At 36.9% G+C, this 21,970-nt stretch overlaps 1 protein-coding gene across 1 annotated transcript in view; it reads left to right on the forward strand.

The window, feature by feature from the left end:
- Nucleotides 1-1,183: 1,183 nt before the first annotated feature.
- LOC134539664 (octopamine receptor beta-1R-like) overlaps nucleotides 1,184-21,970 on the forward strand; it is a 38,920-nt gene continuing 18,133 nt past the window's right edge. The window contains 1 exon segment of the mRNA XM_063381852.1: nucleotides 1,184-1,379. Coding sequence (XP_063237922.1) covers nucleotides 1,184-1,379 — 196 coding nt within the window.

The following is a 21,970-nucleotide window of genomic DNA, read 5'->3' on the forward strand; positions in this document are numbered from 1 at the left end:
TTTCAAGTTTAATGTGACTCGAAAAAGTCAAATCGATGGTTGTTCCAATGAGTGAAAGAGAGATAGATGCGACGCAAACGTACAATGAGCGAAACGGAACACATCGTAACGGGACAATGTGCGTTACGGGACACTTTTTCGTGCGTGCAGCCGGCGTTCATCGATTTATTAGACGTAGTCACGTCAAAAATTGGTAATGATTGACAGAATAGCAAACCGTAAAATTTGAAAGCAATGTAAACAAAAAAATTTTACAAATTTTTAAAAATAGTTTTATTTTGTTTTAATGCCTTTTTAATGAGTTGATGATAACATAGATATTGTTTTGCGCCACTGGAACAATTTAAAACCTTAAAACCAATATAAAAATTAGTAAAACTTTCAAGCCAACTACATATATAAGTATGTCATAACGAAATCGTGGTCAAGTTCCACGAGCGCACACAAATATAAAATAAATAAAAATCGTTTTAACAGGAAATATAAATAAAAAAAATTATCACCCCCTTAAAATAGAATACACGAAAATAGTCTTATAAACAAAATTACAGAATACTCACTAAGAAAAATTAAAATGAATCCAACTCTTCTATGTTCAACATTAAACACGGAAACTGATTCTGATCCACTTTCAGCACTTGTGCGCCACTGAACAACTCATCCGGCCTGTGAGGACCATTGAATGAAGAATTTAGAAGAAAAAAATTGTTAAAAAAATTATTTTATGAATTATTTTTTAAAGTCTCTTAGACGTTGATTTTATTTGTTCATTATTTCATTCGTGAAGTATTCAGCTTGTAGCAAGTAGCTATACAATAAATCTCATTTAATTAAAAAAAATACTTTTTTTTTACAAATTTACTAAATAATATGTTGGTTTTATAAAAATAAGTACATGCTTATTTACGACATTATAAGGAATTTGATAAACAAAATTATAAAAGAGCATATGTAATTTGTCCGAGTGCATAGAGGATCTTGGAGTCTATCCTGTAGGTCATTGAATACGCGAATTTTTCCGGTCCTTAGTTATGAGACATATCAAAATACATAACTATGAAGAGCAGAATATGGTTTTATCAGCAACTGGCGTTTAAGTTTCTTTCTGGGAAAAAATATGTAACAACAAAAGAAAGTTTTCGAAATTCCGGCTTCATTTCCGCTGGTAACGCGATGACCAGTGATGCGCCACCACGCGCAATCTGCGCGTTACGGAACGCGGGTTTCCGCGCGTCGCCGGAGATCCGGCGGGGGACGTCAGAACGGCGCAGCGGAAGAAGAGGAAGAAGGAGATGAAGAAGATGAAGAAGAAGAAGAAGGACGACCGGGGCGGAGACGGAAGTTCCGGCGCCCGAGCGCGGGAAGACGTGACGTCGCGAGTATGCCCGCAAGCGACACTGCGGCGCCTTCAAGACTCGCTCCTGCCTGCCGGTCCAGAGAGCCAATGGCCGAGTCTGTCCTGACCGACAGTGTTGTCCGATACGAGTATGTAGCTTCTGTCCGTATGGGGGCACCGGGTCACGGGTCGGGATCCAGGGACACGCGGCGGCCATCTTGGATTACATCACCTCCGGTGGCCATCTTGTATGACCTTGACTTTGACCTTATATCCCGGCGGCCAACTTGGATTCTGTCCGCTATCTTAGATTCCGCCCGCCATTTGGATTTATAGATCATTCCGCCATTTTGAATTATGATGTAATGTCTGCCATCTTTAAAATCTGTACTGATTAACTTATAACTTAGAAACAGTAAAATTTATAAAAAAAATATTAAATAAAATTGTTAATTAAAAACAAGATGAAATAATCGATCTCCCCACTCCTGTGTGTTGCACTTGTCGTTACGATTAAATCATCTTCGAGCGCCCTACTCCTGTGCGTTGTAATTTTCTTAATGCTAGCACCACCAGCATCTGCTGGAGCCAGTCATCTTGTTTTAGTTTAGTGGAGACAGCCATATTGATTTCATCTGATGGAGGTCACCATTTTTTATGGTGTTAGTCCCCAAACAAAGATGTCTGCCGCGACAGTCAGCTGATAGACTGGTTGTTTGGACTGACAGTTTGGACTAGCGAGACGATGTTCCCTCACATGGCAGTTCGGACTGAGTGCCCATTAGCTCACAGTAAGATTTTATGGGAAGCCATGAGTTCATCAATCCATCAGTTCCGACTGATCACTTCAACGTTCTTGCACACACACGGCAGTTCCTACCGTTCAGTTTACGACTGATAAGTTCGAACTGTCAGTTCGGATTGATCATATTTTGGGGGCCTTTATGGGTTGGAGCATACACCCGTGGAAATTTTTATTTGCCCAACGATTTGGCATGTCTTGTTGCATTCATCTTAAGATGCAACTAAACACCGCAAGCCTTGTGTTCTGGTGCAGTTTTTTTTATAGGTTCATTACAGCTGAGCTGCGATTGAACGCTCTGAGGGCCGTGATTGGAGGAAGATCTGGCCAACCAGAATGAGTGTTTTTAGTAGGTGCAGCAGCCTTGACTGTAGTTGATTCTTGATTCATGATTAAGCCGAAAAAAATAATACAATATTATACTTATATATGTTGCCACTTTCTTTGTTGATGTTATTTAATTTTGATTTTATGACTTTTGTGAATGTAAATTAAAATATTAGCTACGTGTTGAGCTTTATTAAAGCAGATTGCTTGTCCTATTTCATTGCAGTGCTATGCTTTGGCTAAGTGATTTCTATTGTTTTAATGTCTTCTAAATATTGGTTTCAACGGTTTTCACGCAATAACAAATTTTGGGTCGTTCAAATTAGAACATGTGCGTTCGTTGAAGCAGATATTACATATTTAGAGTTGTTTGACGTGTAAACATCTTATCTCTCGGTATACGGTATTTGGTAGGAGTGATTACGTGAATGGAACGAAAGTCGTGTGTGTGTGTGACCATGGTGCTGCCAACTGTGGCAGACAGCGCTAACCAAAGTTCATCAAGCCAACGGAAAACTGTGTAGTATCAACTGTTTAGTGAATCTTTACAAGATGGGCAGTATTTGTATTGAAATTCCTTTTCGGAAATCAGGTCCAAAGCCCGGGTTTAGTATTGGTTGGAGTCTGTTGCACTTATCGGAGCCGTTTCATTATATAGTTTAACCTTTATCTATGCAAATCGAATGATTATTTAGTTGACATAGCTGCTCCGGCAACGATTTCTAGCGGCTGTTGTCAAGGAATGTACTTTAAAACATTATTTCTGTATATTTATCACGCTAGGATTAGTGAGTATCTTTCTAACAATTTTTAGACTACATCCCGAATTTCTATCTTAATAATTATAGAATTTCAATATGGCGGACAAGATGGCTGACAAGATGGGAGATGCCATAAAAATAATTACTATTGCACTCTAGCGGTAAAAAATGAATTTAATATGGCTGCAGCACTCTCTATAAGACGACGATGTGTGTACTACATGACACTACCGCTCCTGGTATCGAGTATCGAAAAGAATATGGTGGCAACAATCTCTAGCAGACGATATGTGTACTAAATGACACTAGCGATCCTGGTAGCAAGTACTGAAAATAAAGATTGCTGCCTCTAGCAGATGAAAACTATATGGTGGCTCTGCTGTCATAATCCAAGATAGTGGCTCCAGCATATGAAAACAATATGGCTGCTGTGATATCACAATCCAAGATGGCGGCCTCTAGCAGAAAAAAAACAAGATGGTGCATGTTACATCATAATCAAAGATGGCAGAAGACAAAAACATGATTTGGCTTTGATGTCATAATCCAATATGGTGGCCTACAGCAGACGAAAACAAGATCGCGGACGTGACATAATAACTGCCATAATATCTCCATTTATATTAGTGGTGGGAAGTCAGTCTATCAGTGGCCTCTGTGGAGAAACTATCTGTAGACATTTTTATTTTGTCCCCACCGGGTTCGGACCGAAGACTCCGAGTCCCATACCAAAAATTCGTTTTATTAATAAAAAAATTATATAAATATAATTTCAGTAATTCAGTTATCAAATGTAATTTTTTAAATTGTTTTGGATAATAACTATCGGGTTTCAATATCGTGGACGTGACAGCATAATTTCAAAATGGTAGAATCACATTTTATTAAAATTTTATTTATTAATTTTCTTTTTAATTTTTCAAAAATTTTCCCATTTTTTGGTAGTAAATACGAATTTGTAAGATGACGAATGCACCAATTATTGCAACGGTAACGTCCTAATCCAAAAAATGGTTGGCCATTGCGTCCTATTGGTTAAGGTCAAATGTCCTCAGAAGTTTATTGAAGGCTTGTAGATGAGTAATTTAAGCCTCTTTAGAATTTTTTTAGGACTAAATCGGGAAATAGGGAAATTTTTTATTTTGCCGATTTTTTAAGATTTTTTGGCTGAATTATTATTTTTCTAAAAAAACTGGAAATATTGGCAATTTTTTGACAAATATTTAGCAAATATTGGTTAATTTTGATTATTTTTTTTCCTTCAGATTTTGTCAAATTTGAAAGTAAAGGTCCAAGGTCAAGATCATCCAATATAGCCGCCGTGACTTCTCAATCCAAGAAGCCGGTCATTGACTCCGGCTCCACACCCTGAACCCTGGCGCCGGACCTACATTTATATACTACTATCAAATTTTTTAATTTTTTTTACTTTATCGGTTTTAAAAGGTTGTATTTGAATGTGCCACGACAAGAAATTTTTTTTAAAATTGTTTGTACAAACAGCAAGGCTCAGGTTCACTCGCCACGTATGATATTTTTTTTTCCTGCATTTGTTTATGAAGATTTTTTTTTTTTAATTTGACTATATAAACGAAATGGTATGCATTTTCCAGCTTTAGAAACACAGAAATAATTCTAATGTTAAGTGACCACGATGTAATTAGTCTTACGAGAAGTATAAATTATGAACACTCGCTTTGCTTTTCACAAATATTGTAAGGCATAATGCGACTTTAAACTTATAGTTGAACAAATATTTTATTACAAAGAATAGATGAGTGATTGAAAATAAATCGCATGTTTATTTGAACAAAGTTCTGCAACTGACGCCATCATAAATAAGACTACTATTGATAACAATTAAAGATAAAATCAAGCATGCTATACTTTTGGGAGGTAAAATTTATTTTCGCTAATTATGCGGCAAAAGTTTTTAATCGGGAAACTTTGACTATTCACACTGAAAAAATAATAATTTTATATCTTAGTGGTTATAGCTTTAATAAGCTAGCAAGCTAGGTATCTTTTCAAATATCATGCTATGCTATGAATTTTTTTTGGATGACAAGTCAATCTTATCCGATTAAAAAATTTGTAGTATGTTTGATTTTATTTTGAATTGTTATCAGTTTTAGGGTGACTGATTATTTCGCAGTTAACAATAGTATATACCTAATAAGTTGGTAGATTCTGAAGATTAAAAAAAAAATTTGAATAATACCTGTATGAATCGTAAACTACGACACTTTCAGAGTTTTTGTTTCCTGATATAGAACCGTAATTTACTGGCCTATCAACTTTTCTCGGCTTGACTTTGATTTATAGGACATCCTGTATAACTTTTTTCCCCTGGAGAATGAGATATTTGGAGTTAGATCCCAACTCATAACAGAGGAATTATATCCAGTGGCGGTCGTTAATCCCATAAGCACCGGGTGTCATCCTTCAAACTAATTGACAGCGGCCTGAAACTCGGAGCGCGGCATGGGTGGACGAAGAAAGTTCCAGCGGCCATGGAAGTTAATGGCCAACCCTGACGAAGTGCGGTGGCCACTTTCTTCCTACTCCCCCTTTCTCCGTCGCACCACACGTCACACTGCTACTTTCCTGATGTGCGCTCTATCTTTCTCTCTTGCTTCTGCTTTCTCCATTTATTTTTTCCTTTGTTTATTTTTCTCTCTTTCTTTCTCGCTCTTTAAGTATAGCTTCCTCTTCCTTTCTGTTAACAATGGGGAAACTCAAATCAAAGTTGCTGACCGGTAACTTTAACCCTGATCTGCCCCAAAGCGTATGCGATGATTAAAAACTGTTCACCCTTCCTCAGTTTTAACATCTTTCGCCAACTAGCTTAAGTTTCCGGGGTTACCCTGGCTTCACGTAGAGTAATAAGGCCGTATTTACGAGGATAGGGTTAAGGAGGGAAAGTCTGCAAAACTTCTTCAAAGTTGGAATAAAACTTTAGATTTATATGTAAAAATAAAATGATAAATTATATTGGTATATATTGGTAAATATGTAATATTATATTCCACGAGTATTAACGATTTGTTTCAGTATAAAAAAAATTTGAAGCTTTTAGCTAATGCTTTTTATATTGATAAAAAATTAATTATTTTCATCGACTACGCAATGGTTCGCTATCCTACAACATTATAAATTATTCATAAACAAAAGAACATTTTTATTGAGTCCTAGAGTAATTGTAGGGTGACAAACCTTGACTAATTTTGTATGTCATAGCTAAATAATTAAATATTTTCAAGATGGTGGACTACATGGTGGGGTTTCCTGGCAATAAATGAATACTATATTCTAGCAGGTAAAAATTAAACTAATATGGTGACAGCGCCATCTAACAGACGAAAAACATATGTCGGCAGCGGCCTTTAGAGGACGATAACAATTTGGCCGCCATGACGTCATTCTGGATGAAGCAATATCTGCCTTGGTATTAGTGGTGGGAAGTAGAGGTGGGTTGTTACAGAAATTTTCGGTATCTGTTCCAACCTGTTACTGTTACAGTAATGTACTAGTTACAAGTAGCTGATTCGTATGTATCAGCTACAGCAGTAGCGGTCCCAGGAAGCAACAAGGTATCAGCATTCTAGTTACAGGTTACACATCCTCCGTGCCGTCATTAACAGCGTAAAAAGGTATCAGTTTTCTCTTTCCACGTTCTTCGTAAAAAGGTATCAGATTTCTCAATCTACATTCTTTGTAGTCGTCAAAAGGTATCAGTTTTCTCATTCTACATTCTTCGTAGTCAAAAAAGGTATCGGTGTTCTCTTTCCACGCCTTTCGTAATCGGAGTCTTCAATCTTTGCAAGGAGCACGCACTGCGCACTGAGCGTACTGTGATGAGAAGCCTAAGATGCTTCAAGCTCTGTCCCTGCCCGAACACGCCCGAATATTCACCTTCGGCCAACCTTGGGATTTGTTTTATTTTTGCGCAGGAAAAATGAATTCAAATATTAAAAGTGGTCAGTTAGGTTAGCTACATTAAAACACTTTAAAACACTATGGACGGTTAGTTAGGTTAGTATAGCTACATTAAAATAAACAGAGAAATATAAATATATATAGTACATAAACCCGAGGTTGACCGAAGGTGAATATTCGGGTGTGTTCGGGCAGGGACAGAACTTGATGTACATCTTAGGCTTCCCCTCCTTCAACGCCTTCCCCTGCGCTTCCACACCTACATTCTTTCCCTTTTTATCCCTTATTTGTCGTGCCGCTCCCTCCCCTTTCACAAGCTCAGCCCAAGTGACCGTCATTTGCGATCGGGTTCTGCGCTCATTGGCCGTGGTGTTTTTCCAGGCGAATTCTAAACTGATACAAAAGTACTTGATACTTGAATAGTGTACTCGTTTGCAGTACTTGATACAGGCGTGTATTAGTTATAAAGTAGCAGGTTGATACTCTGCAACCCACCTCTAGTGGGAAGTCAGTCTGACGGTGGCTTCTGTAGAGGAAGGATCCATCGCCATTTTTATTTTGCCCTCGCCGGTTTCAAACCGAGGACTCCATCACGTAAGTGCGTTTTTTAAAATAAAATTTTTATTAATTGATTTTTTATAAATTTTAAAATTTTCCCGTTAAAATCGAGTAATAGTTACGGATATTAAAGATGGCGAGCGTTACTAAAAGTTCAACGCTAGGGAGTGGGCATGTTCGATTCTAAGATGAAAAATTATTATTAATATTTTATTAATTTTTTTAATTTTTAATTATCCCTAATGTGAAGGTAAAAAGGTCAAAGTCATCCAAGATGTCCACGCAACGTCAGAATCCAATATGGCGTCAACGATCTTCAATCCAAACTCCGACTCCAGTCTTCGGATCGGCATTTACATACCTACTACTATTAATAATCAGTTGAGACCTGAAAAATTCGCGGGTTCATTTCGTGTTTTGCTAAAATTCAAATAACTATACCATAGTGCTGCTTCTGCAAGTGGTTCACTGTTAATCTGGAGGACTGAAGGGCCAATTAGAGACCCTCACTCATAGAAGCGTCGAATCACAGACCACCCAGTCGAGACGTCTCCCAAGTCAGCAGCCAATGAACAGTTGGCATTTGCCCGAGTGTCTAGAGGATATTTGAGTCTATACCGAAGGTCATTGAACCCGCGAATTTTTCCTGTCTCTAATAATCAGTGCTGTCCGTTGATTTAAAAATTAAAAAAAAAAAAATCGTTGGGAAAATATTGTAGCAGTGTAGCAGGTTGAGAGTTCCATCTTCGCCACCATGAAGTTAGTAGGACGGATACGCGCGGCAGTGGAATTTACGACTGTTTCAACTTCACGCCGGAGGGCTGTAAAAAAAAAAGGAAGAAGATGCCGCTCCCACAACATCTCGTAGATCTCCGTTTGCGTCGTGGCGATTTGTTGCCCCACTCACTCCCCCTGGAAGCGGGGTGGCCTCGCATCTAAGGGTTCAAGGTCGCGGGGCGCGCCGACCGAATCACGTCCACCCGCCTGCCGAGGTTTACAAACCACGCAAAACGCACCACAACGCCGAAATACCACAACGCCGATCGTACAATAACATCGAAAACCATAACGCCGAAATGCCAAATTGACTACAACGCCGACAGCTGGAAAACTGCTGTGCACTACAACGCCGAAATACATTAACGCCGAAAAATGTCATTGCAGGACTGCCACAAATGTTAGGTGAGGTTAGGTTAGGTTAGGTTAGGTTAGGTTAGGTTAGGTTAGGTTAGGCTAGGTTAGGCTAGCCTATGTTAAGTTAGGTACACAAATTCACACAGTTGTTTTTCATGTTGCTCCTGTGGCCCACCCTCCCCGCAGAAACATTTTTCGGCGTTACTGTATTTCGGCGTTTTGGTACACAGCGGTTTTCTGGCTGTCGGCGTTGCGGTCAATTTGACATTCGGCGTTATGGTATTCGGCGTTATTGTACGTTCGGCGTTGTGGTAACGTCCCTTTATAAACCACGCGAGACACGCGGCAGCGCAAGATACGCAACACGCAAAAGCTCCAGATAAGATTTCTGTACTTTTACAAAAGATACCTTTGAAAACCAGTTGCCCAGAAATGGTTTCCAAATCCTTCAAGAAAGATATTGTAACTTCGTACAATTCATGTCTATGTTTATTTTTGCATACATTAAACATGTTTTATATATATATATATAATACTGAGTGTTTCTCAAGAAAATTTGTGCATAATTTCATATTTTAATTCATGTTTCATCCAAGAGTAATATTTTTTCTTTAAAACCATGTAAAAGATAATCGAATATTCAACAATTGACGGTTATTTTGTTGTATTATGTGCATAGTTAATACTAGAAAGCTATTCCGAGAACGGTTCGGAAATAACTAACTATTGGAGGTACTGGGACAACACAAAGCATAAATTCCCGTGTAAGAATCCGAACGCAAGTACTACTGCAAACACTATTTTGTGGCGATACACTTGTTTTTCGTGTAATTTTACATGAATATTTCTGTTCCATTTACAAATAAAAATTACAGTGTAGAGTAAGGGTTTAGAAACTACGCAGGAACGCAAAGACTCAACAGCGCAACACGCAACCAACGCAAAAATATCACAATCGTTTTAAAATCACGCAAGTCGCAAGACGACACGAAACATACAAATTTAAAATTTTGGAAATTGTCCATAATTTGTGGGGTTTTCTATTTTTTAATTTTTCCCAATCACAGTGTGAAAGTGTAAAAATTATGTATATTTAAAAAAGATCATCTTTGGCTTCTGTGCACAAACGTCTTAAAAGTTTTCGGAACACTTCTCTTCAAATATGGCCATATACATGGTCTCCACATTCGATTACATACAGGCTCTGGACCCAGGATCGGAGACGACCCCCAAAAAAAAATTACAGTCACGTTCTACATATTAATTGCATGGTTATTTCTTACCTACACTCTTTTTTAGAATGTTATTTAACCGAAAATACAGGTTAATTATGGTTACTATTTTATTAGTCCAAACAAAGCTTTATTTATAAAATCAGTTTACTTTTAAATAACCACAGCTAGTATGTATATTTATTTCCCACACTGAGATAAAAATAATCAGGGCTGAACCCAGGGGTCCACCCAACCACACCCTTGTGGGGGCCATGGCCATCAGAAACATAAAAGACAACGCAGGAAAGTTGAATTTTAACAATACTTGCTCTGCGCAATTTTTTCGTCTTGCGTAGTTTACAAACCGATACTCTTAAAATGTGTATTCTGAACATTTTTGCGTCTTGCATTTCTCATGTTCTTGTGTTCCCTTGCGCAGTGCGTATAAACGGAATTTCAACCGGTTTGTTAACACTTGTCAAACATATATATTGCCGTTCGAAGTCTCGTCTTCAGCGTGATCTTTAGAAACGGCAACACGAAACTTCACAGACCAAGTGACTTTGGGGGAAAAAAAATCGGCAATGTCCTATTGATAGAGACCTGTAAAATTCGCGATTTCAAATCCCTTAAGGATAGACTCCATGATCCTCTAGGCACTCGTGCAAATTACATTTGCTGATACGTTACCGACTCGTAACACCTGTTGACTGGAATGATCGTGATTCGCTTATTCTTCTGTTAAAAATGTTTCATTGGCCCAAAGTCCTTCAGATAAACTGTGGCCCAATCACTGAAGAAAAATAATGTCAAAAGTATTTGGACTCTATCCTATCGCGAAATGAATCCGCGAATTTTACAGGTCTCTACCTTTTGATAGAGCTTTGAAAAAATTCACGGATTCATTTCACGATGCGCTAGAATCCAAACTCGTGTACCTTCATATTGCTCCTGTGAATGACTCGGCGCCAATGAAAAACCTCTTAACTAAAGAAATATAGAATCGCAAGCATACCAGTTGACACGTTTCACGAGTCAGTAGCCAATGAGCGGGTGGCACTTGTTCGAGTATGTAAGGGATTGTGGAATCTATGAAACTGAAACCACGAATTTTTCCCAGTCCGTACCTACCGTTAAGGTAACATTCCAGCTTTCTGCCTGAAGTGATTCCGGGGAATCGTGAAAGACCGAGATAGAGCCCAGACTCTCTGGAATACGAGTCCACAATCTCTTCCATTCGCCGCCTTACCACATATTATAATAAAGATGTAATTCACAACACTATAGTGATTTCAAGATTTGGTATCGTAATTTTCTTGCCTACAAATTATTATAAAAAAATTATTGTGTTAAATTATATTTATGCAAATTCAAAAAAAAAAAGAAATTTTAAATATCACACTAATTACTAATGAGGAGCAATGCAATTCTAACCTCCAGCTTCTTGATGTTTAACGGCATTTTGCACGGGTAATTTCGTAAATAGAAGCATATGGGTGGTATTTTAATAAAATTCGTAGTCGAAATTCAGGATCAAAGTCGGGTTGTAGTTTTTTTTTTTTTTTTTAAGTCTTTTTCGCTTTTATTGGAGCATTTTCATTATGTAGTTTTACCTTTCGGTCTGCTTATCAAATGATTAAATAGTCGACGTAGCTGATCCGGCAACGAATTCTAGCGGTGGTTGCAGAAACTAAGTGTGATTCGCGTCAAGAAGTGCAGTTGAAAACACAATTTGTATACGTTTGTCACGCTCGGCATTATTTATAGATAGAAACCGGAAAAATACGCGAATTCATTTCGCGATAGGCTAAAATACAAATAGTTATACCTCAGTGCTGCCTCTGCTATTGGCTCACAACTCACCTGGATCACTCTGAGCCAATGAGAAACACCCAACCGAAGCTTTATCGAATCAAAGGCTCCTACGTTGGTACGTCTCACAAGACAGCAGCCAATGAGTGGGTGGCATTTTACCGAGTGTACGTAGAACTACGGAGATCATCCTACAGTTTATTGAACCCGCGAATTTTTCCGTTCCCTATTTATAGAATTTTACATTAAATTTCGTATCGGAATTTCGTATTATAAGTGTATTTGCAACACGATAAGACAAATTATTTGCTCGTTACCGAGGTTATATATTACCTACACATCTCGGGCGAGTACTGAAATACTAGATCACTATTTTTCGATAACTTTTCTGAAATGGATCACACTCAAATAACTTAAGTAATATTTTAATCTCCTGTGCTTTCCTTAACATCAGCAGAAAGTTTGGTGGCCTAGGTATAGCCTTAGCCTTTCCTGACTTTGCTAGATTTAAACTAATTATATTGTACGAAGTAACAAACATATTCCAGTCAATTTCATTGCAATTAGAAGGATTTATACATCGATTGACTTTGAAGTAGACTTTAAACAGTCCCAGACAAATAAGTGTATAATTTTAGTAATATAATTAATGCTTTTTATTATTTTTTAAATCATTTATAATATTGTGAATAATTATTATCGCCATTTTTAATGATTGTTATTTTTTTAAATTATAGTTGTTTTTCCTTTTCAATCCATGACAAATGCCGTCTTTTATTACTATCTTGCTTGACCCTTCACGTATTTTTTTTTTTCACTTCGTCTGAAAATAAATAGGTGTTTCCGTATTTTCAAGCTATATAGGTACATGTTATTAGAAATAATTTCATTTGGAAAATTTCAAACATTTTTAACTTCTTTGTGAACTTTCACCCTCACTCTGGAATTGCAATATTTATTTAAAATAAAAAAAATTAACTCAAATCGTGTGCTGTTTTTTATCATTCATATCCGGGCTTTAACTCAAATTGCTGTCCGATTTGCTCAAATAAATAAGATTCTCTTGTTTAATTTGGACAGAAAAATTGTTCACATTTAAAATTTTACTCATTTAAGATTTAAAATAATTCTAATTTTTAAGCTGGTTTGAATTTTGAAAAAAAAAAAAAACTTTATTTAGGCTCTGCTTAAAATCAGAGTAACCCCGACTGTAAATCGATTGAAACTACTCTGTCACAATCAGTGAAATCATATTTTATTCCAACGATTAGTTTTAACTTATCAGCATATGTTTCTACTTTGCAGTAATTTTTATCTGTTTTGCATTAAATATTTAAAGACTAGGCATCATAGTTGTATTTTTCGTATTCTTCAGTCACCATCAACGAAGTTTTATGCGATATCATTTGACAGATTGAAGTATGTTATTAAGATTTTGAGTGCGAAATAGAAGGGCAATATACCTGCAGAGAGTTTTTTTAATAACATCTTAGCTCTCGCTATTCGGTATTTGGTGGGAGTAATTTCGTGAATGGGACAGAAGGCCCATGGAACAGTGCTGCCATCTGTGGCAGATGGCGCGAACCAAATTCCACAAAGCAAAAGGAAAAATTTATAGCATTAACTGTTTAATGAATTTTAACAAGATGAGCAGTATTTTAATAAAGTTTCTTCTTGGAAAAAGAAAATAACCAAAGCCGGGTTTTGATATTTTCTCAAGTCATTTTTATTTTATTTTTTGCTTTTATAGGATTATTGTCATTGCATAGTTTAAAATTTGGCTCTGCATATCGAAAGAGTCGATAGTCGACATAGCTGCTGTGGCAGTGAATTCTAGCGGCGGGTGCGGAAACCACTAAACTGTTTCGCGTCCAGAAATTTAGTTGAAAACACAATTTGCGTATATTTAAAATTCTCGGCATTATTTTTAATTATTCCATGTAAAATTCTGTATATTATAAGCAGAGACCCGAAAAATTCGCGGGTTCAATGACCTCTAGGATAGACTCCAATATCCTCTGCACACTCCAATATCCTCTGCACACTTGGCTACTAACTTGTGAGTCGTCTCGACTGGGTGGCCTGTGATTTGACACTTCTATGAGCGAGGGTCTCCTAATTGGCCCTCAGTCCTCCAGATTAACAGTGAACCAATGACAGAAGCAGCACTAAGGTATAATTATTTGAATTTTAGCATAACACCAAATGAACCCGCGAATTTTTCAGGTCTCTAATTATAAGTGTATTTGCTACATAAGTACATATTAATTTCCTCGTTCATAAGGTTTTGATAACACACATCTCTGGCGAGTACTGAAAGACTGACTCTCATTTTTTTTATATCTTTGGTTTTTACTGGTAAACAAGAGGATGGAAAATTCGTCGGGTCGCGCTCACGTACGCAAACCATCTTGCATCTGAAAAAAAAAATCTACTGAAATAAAAGGATGGGAGATATTTTTTTTACTCTCGAGTCCCTGTTCCAACTAACGCCCCGTCAGGCACTCGTCTGACAGACAGTTGGTCGGTCTGTCTGCGGATCCGACAGAGCTTCGACGCTATCGAGTCCAGGTGGACGAGCAAACGATTAGCGCGTTTGCTTTATCTCTGCTCGCCGAGAGGGGAAATAATGCAGTCTGCCATGAGGGTCCACAGTCTGTACAACAGATTAAAAAAAATTGGTTGTCTGTAAAGTCTGTTTACGGACGATAGTTTAACGTGACAACGTCATAACAAAACATTGACGAAATGATTGCATACTTTTATGAATAAAAGTTTATCATTTTAATTTTAATAATAAAATAATAAATACTTGAAATTATACTAGTAATCAGATTTTTAAAATGCAAGAACAATTAACCTTTATTGCCGAAATTGTTGTTGTAATAAGCAATGAAAACCACATTAACTTTTCACTTCACTTTATGAACAGTCGACGAAACAGTTCACGTGTAGATGATTTGTAATTAATTTTAAAAACTGGCGTTTAGCTATAAAGTTTAAATATAACTATGAAAAAGTTTTCATATAAATAAACTGTAATCAAATATCTATCATCAATTATATGAATCACCATAATTTTTTAGTCAATTGTAACATAACCTATCATTACTGCACTCGCCGACAGCGTAACGGAACAATGAGCGTAACGGGACACAGCGTAACGGGACACAGCGTAACGGAAAAATGTGCGTAACGGGACACTTTTTCGTCCGTGCAACCGGCGTTCATCGATTTATTAGACGTTGTCACGTCAATAAAAGTGAATTCCCCCCCCCCCCCAAAAAAAAAAATATCATTATATAATTCTAGAACAACCTAAACTATTACTCAGAAAGTTTAGAGGTTTGATTTTTCACCAAAAAAAGTTATATTTTTATACGTTTTTTTTTTAATTATTGAGGTGTTACTGAAAATCATTCTCATAACTATATCCCAAAACATGTTTTGTGGAGGTAATCGATAGGCAGAGACCGGAAAAATTCGCGAGTTCATTTCGCGATAGGCTAAAATACAAATAGCTATACCTCAATGTAGCCTCTGTTATTGGCTCACAACTCACCTAGATGACTCTGGGCCAATGAGAAACACCCAACCAAAGCTGTATCGAATCACAGGCTGCTACGTTGGGACGTCTCACAAGACAGCAGCCAATGAGTGGGTCACATTTGACCGAGTGTACGTAGAACTATGGAGTTCATCCTACAGGTCATTGAACCTGCGAATTTTTCCGGTCCCTATCGATGGGTTATTACTATAAAGTTTAAGCACATTTAATAAAATTATCTTCTCATCAACGGCTCTCTCTAGTTCAAGCAAAAACAGAAATCCAAAATTTTGTAAATTAGCCAAGTTATTTTTTTTTACTATTTGCCAAATAATTTTTTTATAAAACTACAGATATAAATTTATAAATTAGTTGGGCTTTTCCAAAAAATACTAGAGATATATTACACTTTGATGAATTCAGTTAAGATATTTCATACACACATATGTACACATATTAGTATATAAGCATTTATACAAGTAAGTGAACGGGGACCACCCAGATGTAGTTTTCCTAAAACCGACCTTACTGCTCACTTGTCTGCAAATAGGAGAACCTGCTAGCGATGCTTCAGCCTGTCATTAGTACATAGCCCCTCGTGTTTTCAAAGATGTTATCAACACTTATGGAAATTCTGTATTAATACAATTTTTTTTTGTAATAGTAATATTACTGTTCTTGTTTTGAAAAGAAAAACCAGGTTTAAAAAATATGTCTTTTGAGTAACTTAACTAAACGTTGTTATTTTACAAAAAAAAATACATCAGGTCCAATTACATTTTTTTAATTACTTTCAACGATTGTCCTAACCTACGCGTTCCAGAGAAAAGGCATAAAGAAACCGGATTGAAATATCGGTCTGGCCATTTTGGTTTTCGGTTTTCCTTCTGTTTTCCAAAATCTCTCCAGGAAGGCGCTGGACTAGTTCATTCCTAAAGGAAAATGTTTGTTTCCTTCTTCAATAGTCATTCAAAGTGTTGAGTGTTGACGTAGTGTTGACTGTAGGATTCGGAAAGGGGGGGTGTGCTTGCGCTACCCGGGAGTTGTGCTTGTATGTTGTATAATTAGAGACTGGAAAAATTCGCGTATTCATATCGCGATAGGCTAAAATACAAATAGTTATACCTCAGTGCTGCCTCTGCTATTGGCTCACAACTCACCTGGATGACGCTGGGCCAATGAGAAACACCCGACCAAAGCTTTATCGAATCACAGGCTGCTACGTTGGGACGTCTCACAAGACAGCAGCCAATGAGTGGGTGACATTTGACCGAGTGTACGTAGAACTATGGAGTTCATCCTGCAGGTCATTGAACCCGCGAATTTTTCCGGTCCCTATGTATAATGCCCATCGCAGGACTGCCACAAAGGTTAGGTTAGCTAAGGTTAGCACACAAATTCATTCAGTTGTTTTTCATTTTGCTTCGGTGCCCCCCCTCCTCCTCCCCACAGCAGCATTTTTCGGCGTTACTGTATTTCGGCGTTGTGGTACACAGCAGTTTTCTAGTTGTCGGCGTTGCGGTCAATTTGGCATTCGGCGTTATGGTATTCGGCGTTATTGTACGTTCGGCGTTGTGGTATTTCGGCGTTGTTGTAACGGCCCAACCGCGTCCATGACGTCACTAATAATCTTGCTAGTGACGATACTTTAATGTCCTTAGATAACGATTAATGCATCCACCTACCCGGGCACACACACGGTGCACTGAGCTTCAGAATAAACCAACGCGATTTGGAAACTTCTCGAGTTATCCGAGTGGTATCTGTTCACAAAACCATTTAAAAATTCGCCGAGGACGAATGAGTATTTCTGTTTCCGTATTTTTTTTCTTCTAAATTATACTTTTAGAAGAGTAAAATTTGGCTAAAACAGTGTTTTACTAATTTCTTTAGGCTTGAAACACCTGGTACAGATTCTTGAAAGCACTAAAGGAACTCGTGTTACACCTTTTATCTTCATTTGTCCTTCACACAATTTCATATTTACTGCTCGAAAACATCATATTCACCCTGTGCACGAGAAGACAGCGCGCTTAGAGGCGACGGCGCGCTAGAAGCACCTAGGAGCGTCGCACTTATCCCACCTCACTAACGAACGAATAGGCTGGGGCCTTATCAATGATGGGTCGAATCCATTTTTTCTCAAATCCAAATCATGAATTTTATTCTTGAAACTGTGCCTCAATTCGAATCAGATCTAAATCTTTTTAATTGTATAATATTCGCCATCTTTAAAAATTCCCTTTAAATAATTAATTTTAATTTTAAAATATAAAAAGGCATATTCGCATGTTTAACATACAAGCACTTCATATTTATTTTGTCAGAAATGTTTTTTTTTTAGTGCTAGTAACGCAGATATATAATTCCTAGAGTGTAAAATAATGAATTTCTTGGTTACTACACATGCAGGTTTTAATATTTAGATTTCTCAATTGCTCTTCCTCATATATTTTTCTCCAAAACCCTCTTTACGAACTTGAAGTATTTATGATATTTAAGATTTAATTTAATTTAAGAATTTGAAGGTTTTATTGACATATCCCTATGGAATATTTACAGCAATGCCTCAAAGAGCGTTTTCAGAAGTGTTATATACAACTTATGATAACATCTCTGATACCACAAGCGTGTTGAATTATTTTCGGTCAGGATTTATGAAGATAGGTTACTGCCGCGAAACATCCCTATACGTATATTTGTATAAAGAGTGGCCCAGATTTTATGATTGCGTTCTCACAAGACGCAATAAACATAGTTATTCTACGATCACTGAACATAACTTCGTACATTTCGTATGAGTAATAACATCAAGAAAATAACCCCTTATAAAAGTTACTGTGATGCCACAATACATAACAGCGGGGTCCCGATAATAAAAAATCATTGGGACCAAACAATTTTTGGACTAACGAATTTTTCGGATTAAGCGAAATCATTCTTAAAATAAACTTAAATTAATTAAATTGTAACGTGTGATTACATAAATATGCAGCTAAATAAATGTTGAGTGTTTGGGGTATGAGAGAGAGAGAAAGAGAAAGATTTTAAAGAACAACCTGGCAGGCTACCAAAACAGAGCTGCTCTCTGCAACGTGAAGTACCAATCCTTCAAGGGAACACAAACAAATGAACAAATAAATTCCACCAATAAATATGATTTATTACAACCATTACTCGTGGCGAAACAATTTTCAACGTGCTGCGGTGTTTTCTAGTTTTTTTTTTTTTTAATTTATAATTGGATGACATGTTCACCATTGAATTGTAGTCAGGTAATTGGCTATTATGCGCTTTATTTTTTCATCCCTCTATGTTACGAACCCAGCCAAACAATGAAAATGTTTCTTGCTTTAGTTTCTTTACTAGTAAAAATGGTTTATAATATTTTGCGGGTCACTTCAATTGTGTGTTTCATATATTTCAATATTGTTGTCTGTTTTGAAACGTGTGTGAAAGGAAACGTTGAAATTTTTATGGTGAGTTGGCTGTCGCTTTAGAGCGTCACCTTGAAAGTTACATAAGGCGTGAGTCAAAGGGCCACGATGTGTTTTCTACCCTCTGCACCTGGTAGATAACACAAACTCAACACCCGACTGGTTTTATTAAAATAGAATTTAAAACAAACTCCGACATAATACCAAAAATACGCGCATGAACCCAGCCCGAATGTTAAGAAAAATAATTTAACAAGTGCATCATTAAAAGGCAGAGCAAATACACTACGGTGTCGAATTGGGCATTTTATAGAAGCAAAAATAATTTTACTAATCATAAAAGCTCTGTTTTATTTTACGCAATATTTTACGAAAAGGCTTGGTTTTAATACAAACACGAATTAAAATGTAGCGTCCAAAATATTTGATTGCAACCCTTAAATATTGGTTACTATAATAAACGCAAAAAAATATAACATTAAAATATTAGAAAAGAGTGTTTATATAAAAATTGATTTTTATCACAAATATTAAATTACGTATCTAACAATATTTGTATACACATCTTATAAAATGATCATTCCTAAACTGCCGGAAGTAACTAAAAGTTTATGCTAAAAAAATAATTAACAAAATTTACTTTTAAAAAATTACACCAAATTAAAATTACTAAAAAAATATATTTATCTATCAAAGTCCTATATAACGCGCTGGGGGAGTGCGTGAATATTTCATGTTTAAGTCACTAGTTTACTTTTTGAAAATATAAACTTTTAAAAAATCTTCCAAACCACGTTTATGTTCGCCCACTGAGGTGCACGCAAAACGGTAACGGAGATTCCGACCCACCACAAAGTCACGTAGCAAAAACATTCTAGTTTATCCAGACCAACACCATCTACAATCAGATCAGCTGTACTCACCATTTGTCTCGTCGCTGCCGCAGAAACACTCGTAGCTAATCTCACACAAGGCATTTAAATTTCTTCGTGCCTATTTTAATAAATATGTCTTGGCCTGTCCTCCGAAAGCCGAACAAACGTGCTCAAGGCTCATCGTTTGAAAGTTCTGCACCCCGCCCGGGCATGGCCTGTACACTCCAACAGTCACCGGCCAATTTGACTCCCCGCGCGCGAGGCGCTACAACGAGGTCTCGCCCCGGCTAGCAGCGGACTCCGACTGTCTCGTTACTTCGCAACACACACCTGCCCATGTCTTTATTGCAGGGCAGCCAACTCACACTTCCTATTGCCAACTGTCACGTAAACTCTCTACACGAGGAAACTGATTCCGCACTTACACGCTACTCCCCAACGATACAATACAATTAAAAACATAAATAATTAAATAAGCTAGGATAAATAACTTTTGATTAAAAACTAAACTAACAATTAAATATAACAACATTTAAATATTTAAAAAAATATATTTAAAAAGACATTAAAAAATATATTTAAAAGACATTTAAAAAAATAATCAAACAAAGATAAACCATTTTATTATATAGGTATAAAAACAGGTTGTACAGGCAAAATCGTATTTTGGCCAGAGACCTGGCCCCAACGATAACGTGCTATATATAATATGCTTGCAAATCCCGCGTTCAATTATACAAAATTTTTGGGAATTTAAAAGCCAAAATTTAATGGGATTGAAATAATTTTTTTAAAAAATGGTGAGCGAGTCTTTTAATAATCGCCAGAGATGTGTACCATCTAACTTGAGTAACGAGCAAATTCATGTGTTCTCTTGTGGCAAATACACTTATAGGCTATTATGAAATTGGACAAAAAATTTAACGTAGAATTCTTAAAAATAATAACTATCGTCATTTCAACTAAATTTCTGGACGCTAATAACTCGTAGTTTCCGTACCCGCCGCTACAATTCTTTGCCGGAGCAACTACGTCGACTATCAAATCATTCCATTTGCCGACAGAAATATTACACTATATAATGAAACGGCTTCTATGTAAGCAAAAAATGATTTGAGGAAGTAATTTTTAAACCCCGGCTCTGGGCCTTATTTACGACAAGGAGTTCTATTTTAAAAACTGCTCATTTGTAAATAATCATTAATCTTAGGAGCTACAAAGTTTCCCTTTGGCTTTGTGAACTTTGTTTCGCACCATCCGCTACAAAAGGCAAAATCGTGCGACTTCTGTTCCACTCACTAAATAACTCCTACCAAGTGCTGTACACCGAGAGCTAAGACGTTACACATCAAAAAACAAATTGGTTGTCTGTAAAGTCGGTTTACGGACGATAGTTTAACGTGATAACGTCATAACAAAACAATGATGAAATGATTGCATACTTTTATGAATAAAATTGAATTATTTTTATTGATATATCACTATTTTGTATGGATACAAAGAAGGAGTGAAATTAAATATACAACTTAATTGATAAATTTACTTTTATTTGCACTCATTAATTCAAATATGTTTATTACTTTAACGAAGAGATTATTTTAACTATAACTTTTATACATGTTTGCTATTTAACTTCTTCCAATCTGTGTCATTCTGTTAAGGATAGGACGATGATAGGAAAAGTAGGAAACGAATGGGAGTGTTTCAAGTTTAATGTGCCTCGGACAAAAATCGATGGTTGTCCCAATCGAGTGGAAGAGAGATAGATGCGGCGCAAGCGTACAATGAGCGTAACGGGACAAAGAGTCATCCTTTTTCGTGCGTGCAGCCGGCATTGATCGATTTATTAGACATTGTCACGTCAAAAAATATTAGTTAATCGTATGCTTCCCTCTATCGGCGTTCGGGCGAAGACAACATAAACGACGCAGATGGATACACATCGGGTTTCGGAGAGAGAGGTTAGGGGTTCGGTGACGTGGAAGAGCATGTTTGTGAATTTCGTGGTTTTCGAAAAAACATTCCACGCAAACTAGGTCTGAAATAAATTGACAAGTAAACAGACGCATCCCATAAAATTAACGGTGAAATCACTCGCATTCCATCAACGTGATTGTGGGTTTTATTCTCTGTGGGCACGATTTCCCACAAATGGGGAAACGTGGCGGACGATTCCGTGAGCCATTTGGTTCCCTTTCTAATCAAACAAACTGAGGATCTATCTTTGA

This window comes from Bacillus rossius, chromosome 15 (genome assembly GCF_032445375.1).
Source record: "Bacillus rossius redtenbacheri isolate Brsri chromosome 15, Brsri_v3, whole genome shotgun sequence".
Classification (NCBI taxonomy): Eukaryota; Metazoa; Arthropoda; class Insecta; order Phasmatodea; family Bacillidae; genus Bacillus; species Bacillus rossius.